Genomic DNA, 18,650 nt, shown 5'->3' with positions numbered 1-18,650 from the left:
TCTAGTATCGTAGCACTGAAGCGGGAGTCGGGAATCTTGTGTTCTGTCCCTGGCTCGGTCAGTGACTCACCGCATGACCATGATGCACGTTTTTGCATCAGAAGGATACTTGCCCTTCTGTGTAAAGCACTTTGAAATCTGCAAATAGAAAACACTAGAAAAGCAAAGGTTTGTTATCTGAAGGTAACTGAGATCCCCCTCTAGAGACATCACTGCAATCCAGTGCCGTTTGCAATAACCAGCTTTGGCTTCTGTCCAGTCAATAGATATTTATCCAATCTAGATACCTGAGTTTCAGAAACATGTTGCAAAAAGAACAGGAGTCCTCGTGGCACCTTAGAGACTAACAAATGTATTTGAGCATAAGCTTTCGTGGGCTACAGCCCACTTCATCGGATGCATGGAGTGGAAAATACAGTAGGAAGATATATATATACACAGAGAACATGAAACAATGGGTGTTACCATACACACTATAAGGAGAGTGATCAGTTAAGGTGAGCTTTTATCAGCAGGAGAGAAAAAAAAACTGTTTGTAGTGGTAATGAAAATGGCCCGTTCCAGCAATTGACAAGGGGATATGAGGAACTGGGGGGGTGGGGGGGGGAATAAGCATGGGGAAATAGTTTGACTATTGTTGACTAGTATAAGAATCAAACATTGGTGCAGTGTTTCATCCAAAGTTATAATAAACTCTGGATAGATCATATTTTAACCATTCCCTTATCAGGTGCCTTACTGTCCTCTTGTTGATCAAGAATTATCCAATTTTTGTAAGACTACATTGGTTCCCGTTCTCTTCAGCCCTAAACACCAGGCTCTAATGCTCAGATCCCATGCTGACGGTTGCATGATAAATATCTAGCTAGATAGAGCCCATTCCACCAAGCTATCTTTTATACCATAATAGATTCCAGGGGTGAAAGCTCACCCCACTGAAGTCAGAGCTGAAACTTTCATTGACTTCACTGGGGCCAGGATTTCACCCCAGTCATTTAAAATCTCATTTAAAAGCTTGATTGCATTTTATATAACATAAATCTCCAGAAATAAAACACATTCTTCTAAGATAATGTATTTGGACCCATTCTGGGTTCCCACTGATTCCACTGGACAATGGACTGACTCTATTTGCTGAAGTTAGACTAAATGGCCTATGATCATTTTGATCAGATCTTTCTCAAGTTGTGGCGAATATGAGCCCTTATTCAGTCCTCTGCTACCATGCCTGATTGCAAGGATATATTTAATTTGTACACCTGATGGGTTACCATACTCTTCAGAGTTCCTTCAGTATGCCGGGATACAACTCATCTGGGCCTGGGGATTTTTCGAAGTTCAAAATTGAGTGCTTGGTTTTGTAAGTAAAGTGTTAATGATTACAATAGAATCATCGTATTTCTCTACCCACGGGCACATTTGGTTATAGTCAACTTCCTCTAATGTGAAGACCTTTGGGTCTCCATTTTATTTATTTATTTATTTATAACTTTATTTATCTCCTCTCAAATCTTTCATCAGTCCTACAGTAACCTTTCCCTTCTGCTACTGTTTAATGTAGGTTTAAAATAATCTGTTCTACCTGTAAGAATGGCCATACTGGGTCAGACCAATGTTCCATCTAGCCCAGTATTCTGGCTTCCAAAAGCGGCCAATGCCAGATGCTTCAGAAGGAATGAGCAGAACAGGGCAATCATTGAGTGATTTTTTTGAACCCCATTATACTTTTGGCCCTATGACACTAAGATATTAGAAAGGTATTGATATGAAGAAGGATTAGGGCTTATTTAGTAGGTGAGAGGAGTGAGATGAGGTGAGAGGGTCTCAAAGTAGAAATGGGAAATATTAAGTTAGGTACAAATAAACCATCTCTGAAATGACTTGGACAGTAGAGAATGAATTTCCAAATGCGGGAACTAAGTGACCTCTACTGATGGTGAGGATCAGCTCCTCGTATTGGGATTCAGAACAGAGGAGGAACCTGCTCCGTGCAGGTAGTGGGACTGGAGGAACTGACATGTTTCCCAGAACACATGTAGGGCTCTGTCAACCTTTTCCTCTTCCAACAACTTTTGCAAATGCTGAGATAAGTGAAACTAAAGGAAAGAGGTTTACAGGTGTCACCACAGAAGTCAAAGTTGGATTTTTCCCTACAGGGAATCTTCTAGTGTTTTGTCCAACCTAGTTTTAAATGTTCCAGGTGATAGGGTTTCCTGTCTTTCCCAAGTGATGGACTTTCCGCTTCATGCTTTAGTCGATGATTCCACTGTCCAATAAATACATCTCCCTGGCAGGATGTTCTTCCTAAAGTTTCCCTTTGTGAATGTCTTCCCATTACTCCAAGTTACACTCTCTCATACAACCCTGTGTAAGATTTCTGCTTCGTTGGAGTTTGCACTCCAAATATTTGTAGATTGTTATGTCCTTCCTTTATTCACAATTTAGCCAAGCTATGCATATTGAGGCCAACATTTTCTAAAGTAGCCATGGATTTTGGATGCCTTAAGATGTCTGAAGGTGGACACCCAACAACTGAGGCACTCAGAATCACTTGAGAAACTATTAGCCTTAAGCTCTGTTCTCCTTCCCTCAAGAACCAATCCTTCCAGCCTCCTGATCATTTTTTGCTGCTCTTCTCTGAACTCCTTACAATTTGTTCATATCTTTCTGGTCATCAGGTGTCCAGAGGTAAATGTAACATCATCTTCCTGCTACATGATGTGATGCCTCTATAAATACACCTAAAATTATAACAACCTTCCCTGCTCCCCTCCCCCTGGGTATCAAAAAATGACCACGTCTAGGCCCACAACCAATAAGGATTTATTTCATCAGCTCTTTAAGGAATGATCATATGGGGGTGCAGTTGTCTGCCATTGGTTATTCAAACCTGGCACCACTGGTGTCTTTTCTCTCTAGTCCTGGTATCTGGCTCATCTAGTCTTGGTGTCACACCAGTTTAGCCTTCACATTACATCTGTCTAGCAATCTGCTTATCAGAAACCTCACCCTTAGGCTAGGTCTACACTACAGCGGGGTTCCGACCTAAGATACGCAACTTCAGCTACGTGAATACCGTAGCTGAAGTTGCGTATTTTAGGTCGGCTTACCTGGCGGTGAGGACGGGGGAAAGCCGACCGCTGCCGCCGACTCCGCTGCCGCCTCTTGTCGAGGTGGATTTCCGGAGTCGATGGCAGAGCGATCAGGGATCGATTTTACCGCGTCCTCACGAGACGCGGTAAGTCGATCCCCGATAAACCGATTGCTGCCCGCCGGATCGGCGGGTAGTGAAGACGTAGCCTTAGATAAACATGGAGTAAGTTCAAGATTCATGGATGGGGTATGATCAGCCACCTTGTGACTAATGAGGAGACATCCTTCTCCCTGGTAGCTATCTCTCCCTGCAGTGAGTACTCTCCTACTTACATACTGACCTGCTGCTGTTTGGTGTCACCATTTGAATGTGCACAAGTTGTTTCCGGATGTCTCTGTGCCTGGGAGAGGCATTGTAGCAGCAGTGAGTTGGCAATCCAAGCCCTCAATTGTTTTTCTGCCCCCTGAGTGCCACATTCTGGTGTTTGTTCTTCTGGAAGTAATGCTACAAACCATGGCACCGTGCTTCAGGGAGGGCAGGGGCCTCAAAGCTGCCCATTGGAGTCCCACCTTTGTGATAACAACAACAATAACATGCACTGATACCGCAAATTTCATCCCTGGATCTATTATTATCCTCCCTTGTAAAAGGCAAAGAGAAGTTAAGTGACTTGCCCAAGCATCACATAGTGAACCAATGAGAGAGTTGGGAATAGAAGCGGAGTCTCCTGGCTTCCAAGCCTGTGTTTTAACCAGTAGCTCACACTACCTCTCCCACATAGCTTAGGTAAGGTCATACAGTGAGTCAGTGGCAGACCTGGAAACAGAATCCAGAACTGCTGGCACCCAGCCACCTGTTTTGACCCTCCCTGCACACCACGGATATAATTTTCACAATGGTGAGATTTTTGAAGGGGACTGGATAATTTTCTGACCATCATTACAGTCTGTAGCTAGGCGACGTAAGACTGTGATGGGGCAATCGAACCTCATGCTTCAGGGTATAAGCTGATTATCTTCTGGGGTCAGAAAGGAATTGATGTTAGCCCCTTTCTCCTCCACTGGTCAGGTGCATTATGGGAGGAATTTCTTGCCTTGTTCTGCAATATCAAAAGTGGGCGGTCACGCTGTCTGGAGTGGCTCACACTGTGAGTGCCTACTTCAGAGCAGACTGTCCAAAAACAGGGCAGACACCCCAAACTGGTGGTATGTTCTATAATTAGCCAGAAACAAATGTGAACTCCTGGATCACTATACCGGTCTTATAATGGAGTCACAGACAGTCCCCTTCGATTCTCCAGCCTATCTTGCTACCCAGACAAACTGGACTTTGTGATAAAAGGTCACTCCATTCAAAAATCACACCACATCAGGTTGCTCCCAGGCCCAAGAGACCAGTCATTTCCCCCAGATCTATTGGTACTTCAGATCTTACACCAAAGACAACGCTAGCAGCCAATTCTAGAGTAAACTAACTAAAGGTTTATTAGCTAAGAAAAGGAAATGAGAGTTATTGAGAGGTTAAAGCAGGTAAGATAAATGCACAGGTGAGTCTCAGTTTGAAACTCCAAATGGTGGCAGTGATGTAATAGACTGCCAGTCTTCCAGAAGTCTTTTCAGGGTACCCAGATTGTCTCTGGGGATCTCCGCCTTGCATCTGGTACACTTCCCTGTAAGAGTCCAAACAGTCCAGAGAGGAAGGATCTTTCCTTGAATCCATACATCTAGCATCTTCTCACAGAAAACAAGCTGACTGGGTCACTATCCACGTGGGCTTTTCCTTTGATGACATAGAGTGAGGAATGCATTTTGCGTCTTTGACCTCCAATCATCACCCACAGTGACCACTCGCTTTGAAATGAGCTCTTTTCTGTTAGGGTTCTTCATTTGCATTCTACAAGGCTTCTTTCTCCTTTGATGGGTTATTTTGTTTCTTCTACATAATAACAGGATACAGATACGTGAAAACAATGCAAGTAACATCCCATTATTTTTCCTGAAGTTTAAACACCAAATACACTCTGATACGTTTAACAATCGCTTTGATCTAGACTAATTCACAAATGAATTGGCCTGGGGCTTTGGCATGAGCTGGCACCAGGTCTGCCAGTGTCACATTGGCCATTGCCAGAGACAAAGTGCAGAACTAGATGGAGTGATTGCCTGTAGGATATCTGCAGTCTCTTTCATGGCTGCTTTCCCCAGCCCCTGTATAATGACACTAGCCAGCACAAGCTGTTAGTCAGGACGAGAACTAAAGAGAACCACAGAGTCTGTCTGTGTCCAGCCGCCTCAATGAGGAGTCCCCTTCATATTCATTGCGGCCGGTCTCCTCTCCAGCGCGAGGGATAGGGGATCCTGATCCTGTTTGTTTTCATGTTTGTGGAGCTGTGCCCCAATGTACTGCCTCCCAAAGGAAAGGTCAGTCATCGTGCAACTGACAGATTTCCACATTGTCCTTTTCTGACCCATTTTCTAGCTCCTTAGAAGCTCTGGTGGGTATTTTGTGGGTTGAGTTGCCAGAAAGGCACTTTTGTGTTGGGAAGGAGGCAGACGGGGATTTGACTCAAGGTTCCCAGGGTGGGAGCACCCTAAGCTTGTACTCCCTGTCCACACCGAGTAAGGCGGGGAAGGACTGGCCCTGCCAACCTGGCCCTTCCCCATCCTGGCAATGAGCCGCTGGAATGAAGGGGAGAATATCAATGAAAACAAGACAGGGCCAAAAGCAGCGACTCCAGCCTCGGGGTGCTGCAGGGGTCTCTAGAGTTAACTTTAGGGAGGGGATATTTGGGGGTTGTCTTTCTTCACATTTCTACAGAGCATGAAACTTACATAATATTCTCTCCCCTCCCTCCCCTCCACGCCCCCGCTCCCTTTGGTATATAAAAAAATATCGCCCCATCACTTCGCTGCCTCTCAAACTCCTCCCCCACGACACACAACACCCCCCCACACCTACCCGCACAACCTCCAAACCTCCCAATCTGGAGCCCCGATTGCAGAGATTGAGGCTCCTAATTGCACATCACTTTCCAAAGCCGCATTCGTTTATCATAAAGGGTGCACATTTCCCCTGCTACAGTTTCCACGGCCAGAGGCCCTGAGGGCCAGCTCAGAAATGGAGGGAATTAATTACATTTTTTAAACTCCCCTTCTTTTAAAGTACAGGAGAGAGTGATGAAACGTCCCGGGGGGGAACTGGGGGACTGTAGAGATGATGGGGGGGGGGGTAGTGGCAGGAAAGGAGGGGTCTATTATTTCATCCAGGAGGCTCCATTTTACCTTATCCTCAGCGCGACCCCCCCCCAACACACTGAGATCCTCCTTTCCCCCATGACAAGCAGGCTCCTAAAAGGGTGGAAATGAGGCCAAAGGCTCATAGCACCATGGTTGTTATTGACTTACCCTTAAGTGCAAGCTCACGCCAAGCCTGTGACTGATTTGGGGCAGCAGAAAAGGAAAAGGAGATGGGGGGGGGGCGGAATTGACAAGAGGGAGGGAAAGGCAATGCTGTCCATTGCCATGATTGACAGGTAACAGATTTCCCTCCAGATAAAACCTTACAGATGTGGAGTGGGTATTGATTTTTAGTTAGTGATGGTAATGCACCAAGAAGTAATAAATTATAGGAAAGCAAGGTCAAGAAAGGAAAGGTAAAAGGACTTTGCATTCTTAAGAAGGGGATTACTCCATCTGCCCTCAACTTCCCCAAGTTCAAAAGGTGGCTGGAAAATGAGTTGCACCAGCCGGCGTGAAATGCCAGATAGTGCTAGCCTGCCCCCAAGCTAGAGACCTCTTCTTCACCCCCTCTTGTGGAGGGTGGTCAACACTCGGTGGCTGATGTCAGCTGGGGTGTAAGAATCCAGGGTCCATCTCTTGTTATTTCTGTTACAATAGCATCTAGAGATGAGATACGGATCCCCAATGTACTAGGGTTGTACAAACACACAGGACGAGACAGTCCCTGCCCCAACAAGCTCACAGGCTAAATAGACAAGACAGACCAAAAAAGCATTTCACAGAGCTTCAGAACAATGCCGCTGTCTCCTCTGGGTGCTGATACGTTGGGACCCTCTTGGCTTCTAATATAATAACAGTCATTGCACTTCTGTACCACAGCATCGTATGTCCTAGGATCTCAGAGCTCTTTACAGGCATGTCTGAATTCAGGATCTCAACACCCTTGTGAGATAGTATCAATCCCATTTTGCAATGGGGAAACTTTAGAGAAGTGAAGTGGCTTTCCCAAGGTGTCACAGAGAGCCAGGAGCAGAGCTGGGAACAGAGAACAGGAGTCCTGGCTTCAGCTGCATGAAACTCGGCTGTTGTTTTGTGCAGGCTTTTCTTAGGGTGACCAGACAGCAAGTGTGAAAAATCGGGACGGGGCTGGGGGGTAATAGGAGCCTATATAAGAAAAAGCCCCAAATATCGGGACTGTCCCTATAAAATCGGGACATCTGGTCACCCTCGCTTTTCTCCAGTTTCAACTCTCACAGGTTGGGATACTGTGGGCCTGAGTCTCATTTATACTAAGACCACTTCACCTCACTCCATCTCATCACTGGGCCTGACAGTGAGTGTAAATGTAACTGGCACCCACGTTGAGGCCCTTTTACGCTGCCAGAGTGCAAGTGAGGCTCAGCCCGAGCTTCACCTTATGGTTTTGAAAGCTCATTGAATCCCTCAAACTCAAAGTGAAAGAGAACCGCTCCGTTCCACATGGTTTCTACAGGCAATGTCTCTGAATTTATCCTATGACCAAATCTTCACCCGTACAGCACTGCAAGGCCTGGACAGCTCACTAAGGAGTGTAGGAGGAGAGAGGAGGTGATATCTTAGCCTTCAGTCAGCTGAGCTGTTGCTTTCCAAAAATAATTAACAACAGCCATTTGTGCACCTGATCCTAGCCATGAATTGAATTTAATATCTCAGTCTGGCCCCACGTATGCCTGGGACAGGTGCCCTAGATGTATGTATAATAATAAATAGCTAAGCCACTTGCCTCATTGATGATCAGTTCCTTCTGAGCCAATTCACCTAGTCATGAAGCTCCTGCCGTACCATATGAAATCAGGTTACACTAGCCCAGGGGTGTCGAACAGCCAGCCTGCCGGCTTGATCCAGCCCGCCTGATGTATTTATATGACTTGCATGTCCTATTCAGATTCCACGTAAAGCAGAATCTCAGCGTCTGTTTAAAGAGAAAAAGCCGGTTTCTGACCCTCGTGATGGTGAAGAACACTTCCAAATATGAACTGAAGGAAAACCAATGCAGCGTTGCCTTCCTGAGTCTTCAGAGAGCCTGAAACAATGGCTCAGAGAGGTGTAAAATCCCCAGTCCCCTGTAAATCTCATTAGACCGTCAGACTCAAACGATCACACTTGAACGTCAAGATGAACTATTGCAGAGCTGATCATTTCAGCAGAGGGAATGTGGAAGGGGGTAGGAGGTTGGAAGCAGGTGTTGCTGTAAGGAAACATAGAGGGAAGCGCAGAGGAGAGACACAAAGACAAGGAAGAAGGGGAGAAAGGCGGGTGGGGAAAGAAGAGAAGGGAAGGGCAGAAATAGTAGTGGCCCAAAGGGAGACTTATTTTTCTACCGAGGGATCCAATAGTAACTAAAAGTTTAGTTAGCATTTAAAGGCCAGATGCTACCGTTGATTGGGCATCCGGGCCAGGACTTAAAGTGGAATTTGGCCCTTTCCACCACAGGAGTTTGACACCACTGCATTAGTCCATCCTGTCATCTGAAATCAGCTGAGCTCCCCGAGACTGTTAGAGTTTCGGGGGAAGTTATCCACCTTGGGGCAAAGATGATAGAAACCCCTGGGATCCCAGGGCGAAGAGCCCCCTTTTCTGTATTGTACCTGGACTCAAAGGCTGCAGTATGCGTCTGGAGCCAGAGGGATGGCCTAAGAATATAGGACTTGCAATTCTGGGTTAGGCCAGTGATCTGTCTAGTCCAGCAACCTGTCCCCAGTATCAGCTGGTTCCGAGAAAGGTGCAAGAAACCCTGCAGTAGCAGTTATGGGCTAACCTGCTCCCAGAGAAATTTCCCTGCTAATCCCCAATAGCTACAGGCTGGCGTGAGCCATGGTGCAGGAGGGTGTACATCCCTTTCCAAAAATGTTGTGGGAAAAGACGCTGACGTCCTCGATGATACATATGTGGACAGCTCCGTATAGTATGTACAGGGCTTTAGTAGGGATAGCACATGCTGCTGGCTTTGTGACGCCCTGCCTCACACAGCCTGGGGCTGAAATAATGTGCGAGGAAGAGGAGGGACTCTGAACCCCCAGCCCAGTACACCCCAGGGATGGGGGTTCTACTGATTTCCCAGCTGATAAGCTGACACCTTCTCCAATCCCCCATCACCGCCTTCTCCACAGGGGTCCAGCCATTGCTGATCTGTGCATCCAACGCGCAGACAAATCCCCAAGAAGGGACTCAGCCTGCTCGAGTCGGGAGGTGACACTCCGTCCAGGGAAAAGGTCTTTGCTGGACTCCTGAGTCCTTCCGGAGGAGGGGGAGGGTGAAAAAGCAAATGTCAATCCACCCCCCCATCACTCAGGATAAGCTCCTGCCTTAGCGAGGGAGGGGAGGGGAGGAGGGCAATGGGGTTGAGTAGAGAGGGAAATAGCTGTTCTATGGAATCCCCCCTTGTGTCATTCCCTCTGCACAATAGCTCCCCAGGCCACCGGCAGGGGATAAAGGGCTTGTTCTGCCTCTCGCTGGGCTGCAAATATTTTCAATTTGCCACTTTAATTGATGTCAATAAGGTTATGCTAAATGTGGAGATTTTCAACATTTCTGCTTTCGAGCTCCACGCTGGCTCCCGAGGTGACCGCTGCCCGCCCCCCCGCCCCCCCCCCGGGCGGGCTGCCAGCACAAATCCCGCAAGCCTGCACGTACCCGGGGACGGGGAACGAGATCAGCCCAGATGCGTCAAAGACGCCTCTCCTCCCCTCAGCTCCTGGTCCTCCGCTCCCGGCCTGCAAACACTTACACCCTTGACAACCACGAGGAACCTCACTGATTTCAATAGGACTGCATGTGGTAGTAAAGTTAAGCAGGTGCACAAGGGTTTGTAGGCTCAGGGCCCCTGTTCCCAAACTGACTTGCTCCATCCTGGTCCCGTTTGCCTTACAAACACCTCTCCTCTAACAGGCATTTTCTCTGCAAAATGAAGCAACTGTGGTTACAGTCCCAAAGCGGGAAGATAGTTTAGGTGCAGCCTTAATTTTACAGCCAAGGGTAATATTGAGATGGGCTGAGCTAGTACCAGCAATTTAACCCCCTTTCCTTTACCTGTGCTTTTGGAGAGGGGGTGGGCGAGTTCACATCCCCAGATCAAAACCTGCTCTTCCAGGTTGGATCCAAAACCAGGAGCTTACTATTCAGATCTGGTTCAGATGGGAGCCCAAGATGGCAGAAATCTCATGATCTTTATTCTATCTTTATTTGACTTTATCCTCCAGGGTCTTCAAGCTGGCACCGTTTGGCAAATGTAAACTGACTTAAAAGCCACCATGGATATTGGCTGTCATAAGACCACTTGGAGGCAGATCTAAGCATGCTCTCTTCGTGTACCCATCAACAATGCTTTCCCCCTTTGCTTCCCCAGGTGATGAGCATCCTAAGCAACCCGAGCGGCGTTCCGCCACAGCCCCAGGCTGATTTCTCCATCTCTCCCCTCCACGGTGGTTTGGACACCACCAACTCCATCTCTGCCAGCTGCAGCCAGCGGAGCGACTCCATCAAGTCTGTTGACAGCCTCCCCACCTCGCAGTCCTACTGCCCTCCCACCTACAGCACCACCGGTTATAGCGTGGACCCCGTGGCCAGCTACCAGTACGGACAGTATGGACAAAGTGAGTATCGATCCCACCAGAGAGTCAGCTGGACTTAAGTAGAGTTAGGTGCGGAGGGGGTTGGGGTAGAGGAACCAGCAGTCGGATGGGGTGTTGGCTCTGCGCTCAGGAATGGATTCCCATGGATGTCTGTACCGAGAATCATTCTTTAGGGACTAACCAAACAGACACCGTCCCGCTCTCTCCGTGCTCTGTACAGGGTCCCCCACTCACTTGCCATCTATTGGAAAAGTCTGAATGAAAGATATTAAATAGAAATATTTATATTGTAAGAGAACGAGGGGCGCCTCCGGGATCCCTCTGCTTCCCCATCTCCTACTCCTGCACCCTCAAAGGCCCTACATCATGGTGACCCTGCTTCTGTCCCAGGAGAGCTAGACAGGGCTAGCATGACATCCCTAGCCCAGGGTCCGAGCTCAGCTGCACAGGCATTAGCCCACCAACCCAACCTGTCAATAAAAATATAGGGTGGATATCAACACAACTTGAATCAATCATTAGAAAAACGCATTTGATGCACACCACGGATCCTCAGCTGCCAAAACCTTCCCAGTCAAACAATTCACAGTCCCCTTCACTCCGTTCTGACCCAGCTGCCAACACCCCCAGCATCTCTTTAAACTACCAAGGGTTCCATCAGATAGATGTTTAAGGTGACAAACCCACTCAGCTTTCGGGCTTCCTCAACCAGAAGAGACTCATGCCAAACACACACAGGTGGGATACGTGGCCACTTTGCTACTACACATGCAGCCCGATTGGGAACAGAATCCAAGCAGCAAAGAAACAAAAATGAGAGAGAGAGAGTTTCTCGAGCCTTATCAGTATGAATTAGACACCCCGTCAGCAGGTACAAGTTGTGCAGGTAGGTTCTGGAATTTCGGGTGCTTTGAATGCAACCACCCCCCTTGCAAATTTGCATAGGAATTATTGTTGCTATGGCCTCAATTTGACCTCAAGGACGGGGATGGGTGGTTGGATGAATGGAGGTAACACGCCTTGCCCGACATTCAGAAATTGCTGACTGTGGAAATGTTACTACCATACCACCTGTCCCCAAATTCTCCTGAAACGTCCCTTCTGGGAGTCTCCTTCCAGAAATATTGACTCAGGATAGCATGGGAAATCGCCACCCGGTGGCTGATACAGAGGTGTTTTGAAATCGGTGCTGACGGGGAAATTGCCAGGCATGTGTGTGTTTCATAGGCGACATCATATCCAGGAATCCCAGCCCTGGTGGCACTGAAGTGGTCATTCCAAGCCTGGTGCCAGTTCCAAACCTTAATTCCTGCCTACAGCCCACCATTTTCCTTGTGACCAAGGCAGGCCTGGCCCATCAAATCTCACTTGTTGCCTCAGTCAAGAAAAACGCTGAAAGGGTGTGTTGGTGTGTGGATGTGTGGATGAGTGTGAGGGGCAAAGGGTTTTGTCTGGGAATCTGTGACTTCTGCTACTACCGCTGGGCAACACGGGGGATTGCTTAGTTTGGCAAAACCTTGGTTTGGGTCTAGGAAACTTAGAGATAGGCCAGAGTCAGACTCCTGGGTGTGAACCCACTCAAACTGTTGTGAAATGTAGATCTGGACCAGAACCCAGCTGTGACTTATTTGAGCCCCCAACATTTGAGGGCTGGGGGAATGGCTCATCTCGGCAACAAAACCAGTGTAAGGCATTCTGAGCATCCTAGCTTGCCTCTGAGGCGAGGCTGGGGTCAAGGCTCTGCCGCCTGAGCCAAGGCTCACTGAAATCAAGTGGAAACTTTCCGTGGGCTACGGATCAGGCCCAAAAAGACAGCGGTTGGGAGGGTCGGTTTCACCTCTAGAATGGCTGGGTCACGAAAACACTAGAGACCCTGGCAGAGGGCTCACCTGCCGGTGTTAAACTAATAATAAGTGTGTGTTGGTCGAGAGTGACCCACAATGGGTTAAAGGTGCATCCTCTTCCTCCCTAGCTCTCCAGCTTGCCCATGGCTTGTCCTCGGTGACCTTTCCTTCCATTCGGCCGTGGCTTTTTATTCCCCTCTCCGTCACAGCCCTTTAATGTCTTTAACTTCTATGGCTAAATGAGAACCGGCTGTGGCGGCAGACAGGATCAATAGCAGCTTCCCCCTCGCCCCTCCTCTTTTTGTTTTTAGGGAGCTTGATCTGCGACCCCTTGACCTTCCCCTCACTTCTGGATGCAAGGCTGGACACACGTGCTATTGATAAAAATCTTAAACAAATTCCAATACCATGTATTTCCAATAAAGATCCCCTCGGGCAGGACGTTAGTCACACCCCATGTGTGTAAAAAAAAAAAAAAAAAAAGGGGTGGGGGGATAAAATTTTAAAATAAAAAGGAGTTGAGAAAAGACAAGAGAAAGATCAAAAAGGAGAAGAGAAGAGAAAGAAACGCTTGTCTTGTTTTGCTGCAGGAATTCTTATTTGGGGCTCTCTGAAACCATCCGCTCAAATCCCTTGATATTCTTTTATTTGTCTCCCCTTTTTTGTTTCTGTCTCGTGTCTCCCTCTTTTCTGCAGAGTGTTTAGACTTTCATCCCATTTCAAAGTCTGGTTTTGAGCTTACGGTTCAATCCGCCGGGCTCGGTTTGCAGTGGGAACGTTTTCCGGTTTATTTCAATCAGAACCCGGGCTCCCAAACGTTCTGTGCCCAGCAGCAAATCTCGTACGATTGACAGAGTTAGACCAGATGTGCCGCGCTCCCCAGAGACATTCAGGTAGCCAGCCACAAAGGGTCCCTTCCTGTTGCCGAGGTGAAGGTAGGGTGAGACGCTTTTAACACACACACACACACATGCACACACACACAACCTCCACCACTTCTTCCCATTGCTGGGAACTGGATTCACTCCCAGTCACATGAGCCAGTGAAGCCCAAGTGTTCCCCGTGTAATACTCCTGCCTTTCAATGGGGTGCTGGATGGCAACTGTGCCCACAAACCAACGTTATGTGTGTTAAGATGAGATGCATTTGAAGCTTCAATTTCCCTATATATACATGATGCCCTGTGCAGGGCCTGCTCAAAAGCCCATTGACTTCAATAGGGTTTGGATCAGGTCCATAGAGAACACGATCTATCTGTCTATCTAAGAGATGCTGAGCACATGCGATTCCTGGTACAGTCAATGAGAACTGTGGGTATTCAGCACCAGGCATACACACACACTCCCACTCGTACACACACCTGTGCATTTCTTTTTGTTTTGATTTCCACTCTGTCTTAAACCAGCTCTGATTTCTGGCAGGGAATGACCCACTTTGCGTGAACCCTTCCCAGATGTGTAGAAAGGGATTGATGGGTGGCTTTTGTTGGTTGGCTAGTTGGTTGGATTGGTTGGTTGGTTCGTTTTTAATAATAATACCACCACATTTCTAACACCAAGTGATGACCAAAACAGGAAGAGCAACTTCTGACCAACCTTCAGAACGTACTAATTTCCCAGGAGAATTAATATTCCCAGCTCGCCCTGCTTTTCCTCCCTCCAAGTACGTGTCGGAGCCCATGCCTTGCACAAATGTCAGCGTGGGGGGGGGGAATATACATAAGGATGGATGCACAAAACCAGCACACACACACACACACACACACACACACAGAGCACTCTTAATTGTATGGGCAGTATGGCCATGTGTCAGGAATGAATGTGGTCTATTAGCCCACCTCACATGTACACACCCACCTAACACACATGCACCACAGCACAAATGTACAGGGCTAAGCCTTTGGACCAAGCAAACTAGGGACATGGGAATCTCATTCTTCCGGGATCTTCCATGCACCCCAATCCACCCCCCATTTCCCAGTCTTGTGGTCCCATCAGGCTCCCGTGCTGGTAGGCCACCTCAGGGACTGAACTCATGCTGCCCTTCACACCTCAATGTAACTTTATCCTGTGCCCGAGTCCATTTGCCGCTCACGTGTCCCAAGCCATGAACACTCATACACAGAGGCAACGCACAGCATGTTCTGTCCCAGCCGGTGTGGAGCAGGGGTGCCAGATTAATGTGGTCCTTACCGTTCCCAGAGGCCGGAGCTATGCTAATGATGCCGGTGATGGAACGCAGAAGCGTGAAAGGAATTCTAATAGATATGACAAGTCTAATAAGAATTTGTGTCTGGAAGGGACCCCCTTTGGGGCAGGCATCTGACAAGATGTTGATGGCTGAAATTTGTTTACTCATTGGCACCGATGGTACATCTCCTGCCAGCTCCTTATTAATCTAATTTGAGACATTATAGCTAGTGAGAGGGAGAGACTTTGATTGAAGCTCTGCTAATGAGCGGTGTCACCATCCTGCCCTGTCCCTCTTCCCCTTCAGTCCATGGGGCAGTCTGTTAAGCTGGAACTTGGTCACAACTTGGGATATGGAGAGTCCCCGGATTACCTCGGGAGTTGCCAATGTGTCTTCCATGATGATGATCAACAGAGGCTTCTCCCAGAAGGGGAGGAAGGAGGCGAGGAGTGAAACTATCAACATACAGTGTCTGGGTCAGATTCTAATCTCACTCACACTGGGCTAGCCCCATTGAAACCAGTGAAATAATTTACACCAGTGTAACTCAGATCAGTGGTGGGCTCTGTGGCTGTGAGGGAACACAGGGAGTTGAGCATGGAGATCTCTGCGCTCACCCAGCGCTCCTACCAGCTGTCATTTTCTTCAGCCTTCATCCTTAGGCAGCTACCCAGGACATTCCATTGTCTATGGGAGATGAGGAATTCTTGTGTTTTTCCAGACATTTTCACTAGGTTTGGGGAAGACGAGTGAATCTATAGCAACGTGTGCAAAGTTCTGTGAATGCAACAGCTGCATTTCACTCCAGCAGGGCTTTCTCTTCTGTCAGGCTGCTCTCGCAGGTCCTGGGCCTATCCGTCTGTGACTCCCCTCTCGTGGTGGGAGCCTGCGTGTCTGCAACTCTCTCTGCGACAGGGCCTGTCTATCAGTGACTCCTCCCCACGGCAGGGGCCACCTGTCTGCAACTCCCTCAGTGGCCAGGTCCGTCTGGGACTAATCTAATGGGGCCTGTCTCTCTCCCCCAACCACCACAGAGGACCCCTTTGTGTCTGTGATGCCGCCTTCTCCACAGCGGGGCGTGCATGTCTCCATCTCCCTCGGTGGTGATGCCCATGTGTCTGTGACTCCCCCCTGTGGCAGGGCCTGTCTGTGACTGCTCCCCGTGGTGAGGCACGTGTGTCTACAACACTTCCTGCACCAAGGCTCATGGGTCTGTGGCTCCCCCCTATGGCCGGGCTCATGCGTCTGCAAGTCCCCCCATGGCTGGGCCTGTCTGTCGGTGATTCCCCTTGTGGCAGGGCTTGTTTCTTATCCTCTTTTAAATGGACGTAAAATGCCTCATGCCCCCCAAATCCCAATCCTCATGCTGTGTTTTTTTTCCCCTTCCTTTTCCCCCCCAGCTGCTGTCGACTATTTGGCCAAGAACGTGAGCCTGTCTACACAGCGCAGGATGAAGCTGGGAGAACATTCAGCTGTGCTGGGCCTCCTACCGGTAGAGACAGGCCAGGCTTACTGAAGAGCCCATCTGTGCCAACAACCCACTCCAGCAACCTGGTACCACCGCAGAAAACACCACCAGCAGCCTTCCAGGGTTCCACCTCTGCCCGGACCCCGCTCCTTTCCAAATCCCCACCACCCTGCACCAACTCAAGCTGTGAAGGAGATGGGAAAGAGGGCGGGAGGGCTCTCCATGTATCCAGTTCCTTACCGAGCACTCTTCTAAGCCGCCAACCCAGCCTCTTTAACCGTGACTCCTTCTGCGGCCAGAGACAATGGGTTGGATACATTTATTGACCCTAATCTTCATGCCCTCCCTCCAGCCCACCTGGTCAGCTTGGCATACTGCCCACACTTACTGACTTTCCATTGATCTCGGTAGTTGGCACAGTCAACGCTGAATTTCTTTTTCCATTGTAAAATATATTTTTTTATTTCCCCCTCTTTTTTATTGTAGTAACTTGGTGGATGTTGTATAGAAGGAGTAACCAAGCTGATCACTAAGGGTGATGCCATTCGGGACCAAACGAACCTTTGGACCAAATCTAAGAAGGTGTTTAAAAAACAAATGAAAGTTACAGCAAACCTGTCCACCTCCCACACTGCTGATAGGATCCCATAGCAAGGAAAAAGCAGGCAGGGATGTTGCTCAGCAAAGGTGGGATTCGATGGATGCTATAAATGCTCCAACCTGGGACCTTTGGAAGGTGTAAATGTAAATTGCTGGGCGGGGTTAGGAGAAGTTGGGGGCAGGTATGAGCAACACTCAGTTTTCCTCTTAGGGACCAACTAGATCCTGACAGGATGGTGTGGGGCTGACTGAAAACCACTTGCATCCCATAGCAGCAGGAGAGTCAGTAAGAAATGTTGGCGCATGTGCGTGTGGAGGGCTGGCCTGGACAGTGTTTAGGCCAGGTGGTGTCTGATTGGGCAGAGTGAGAACTGAACAATGACCGTCCTTCGCTCAGCGAGTTTGATCCTGGCAGTGAGGGAGAGTGGCTGTGTAGGTCGGCAAGGGAGGCGCGCTGCCCAACGGTGCTGTAGCTGAACCTGGGTCCAGCCTAGCTGGAGACACTTCAGCTTTCAGAACTGGGTCCTTCTGCTGCTAGAACATGACTGAAATGAAAGGAGACTTGTTCTGAAGGCGCCTGTCAGGGAAGTCTCCCATCAAGTGAAGGGCTGAGTGACAAGTTAGTCGCTGGGATGGAGGAGGTGCATTAGCGAAGGCACAGTGCCACACAAAACTGGAGTGTGCGTCATGCACTGGGGAGACGGAGGGCTGTGGGAATGGTCTGACCACGACAGCCTGTCTCCAACTGGCCAGAGAGAGAGGGAGGCATAAACCCACATAATGCACCTATTTGTGCTGTGCTGTACGGCAGAGGAAAGACTCTTGTGCCCTTATGCACATAACTCTTTATTTCGCAACCTACCAGGATAAGTACTTGTCTCTTACCTTAAGTAACTCGTCCTTTTCGCCATCATCTGGTCCTTTTCGGGACAGGTTGATCTCTTGGTCCCTTCTCTTCATATTTCTGTGCTCTTTATTTTGGAGCTGCATTCTCTCTAGGCCTCCGATTTTTATTTTTATTTTTTTTGGTTCAGATTTGCCTCCCTCTTTTCTGTAGCATACAGCACTCTTTCCTCCGTACCAACCCATGATCCTGCTCAGCTCAATGTTCAGATAAACCCAGCTGGGAATAACAAGTTATATATGAGTCACGAACCACATGGGGTTTATACCGTTTATGTACATGGTGTGGAAACAATCTTCACTCATCCCGATAAAATGCTATAGCAGGTCCCTAAACGTTTAGACGTTCTTCCCCCTCTGACTGCATTTAAATGGCTCACCTCCGAGAACACACTTACTGTTTACAGATGCTGCATGCCGGGTCGGTCAGACACAACTTTCTGGTGTCTATATTGGACGTCCCTTCAGTGGAGTTGAGAGATGTGGGGGGACCTAGTTTCTGCCTCCCAGTGACAGATGATTAAAGGGCGGGTGAGGGGGCAGATTTCTTCCCTGTATCCTTCAGCTTCTTCTTTTTTGCATTTCCCTCAAACCATCAGTCCTTGTCTTTACACCTGAAGCAACATCTTCTGGGCAGTTTCAGGCTTTCTGGGCCTTGTCCTTGGCTGCATTTTATTGTTAACCACAAAGTTGCCAACTCC

General features: G+C 48.4%; 1 protein-coding gene across 7 annotated transcripts in view; it reads left to right on the top strand.

The window, feature by feature from the left end:
- The window catches only part of PAX7 (paired box 7), a 147,479-nt gene extending 129,131 nt beyond the window's left edge, over window positions 1–18,348 (top strand). For 4 of the 7 annotated variants that reach the window (XM_024217301.3, XM_024217299.3, XM_024217300.3 and 1 more), the window contains exons 8-10: window positions 10,718–10,964; window positions 13,484–13,680; window positions 16,379–16,460. In XM_024217301.3, coding sequence (XP_024073069.1) covers window positions 10,718–10,964; window positions 13,484–13,638 — 402 coding nt within the window. In that variant the 3' untranslated portion in view covers window positions 13,639–13,680; window positions 16,379–16,460. Of the gene's footprint in view, window positions 1–10,717; window positions 10,965–13,483; window positions 13,681–16,378 lie in introns of all 7 variants that reach the window. The other 3 variants (XM_024217303.3, XM_024217305.3, XM_024217302.3) reach the window with 1 other exon arrangement.
- The last annotated feature ends 302 nt before the right edge of the window (window positions 18,349–18,650 follow it).

Source organism: Terrapene carolina, unplaced genomic scaffold (assembly GCF_002925995.2).
Source record: "Terrapene carolina triunguis isolate 2854851 unplaced genomic scaffold, T_m_triunguis-2.0 Scaffold714, whole genome shotgun sequence".
Taxonomy (NCBI): Eukaryota; Metazoa; Chordata; order Testudines; family Emydidae; genus Terrapene; species Terrapene triunguis.
The sequence above is the reverse complement of the archived record's forward strand: the minus strand, read 5'-3'. Positions and strand labels throughout refer to the sequence as shown.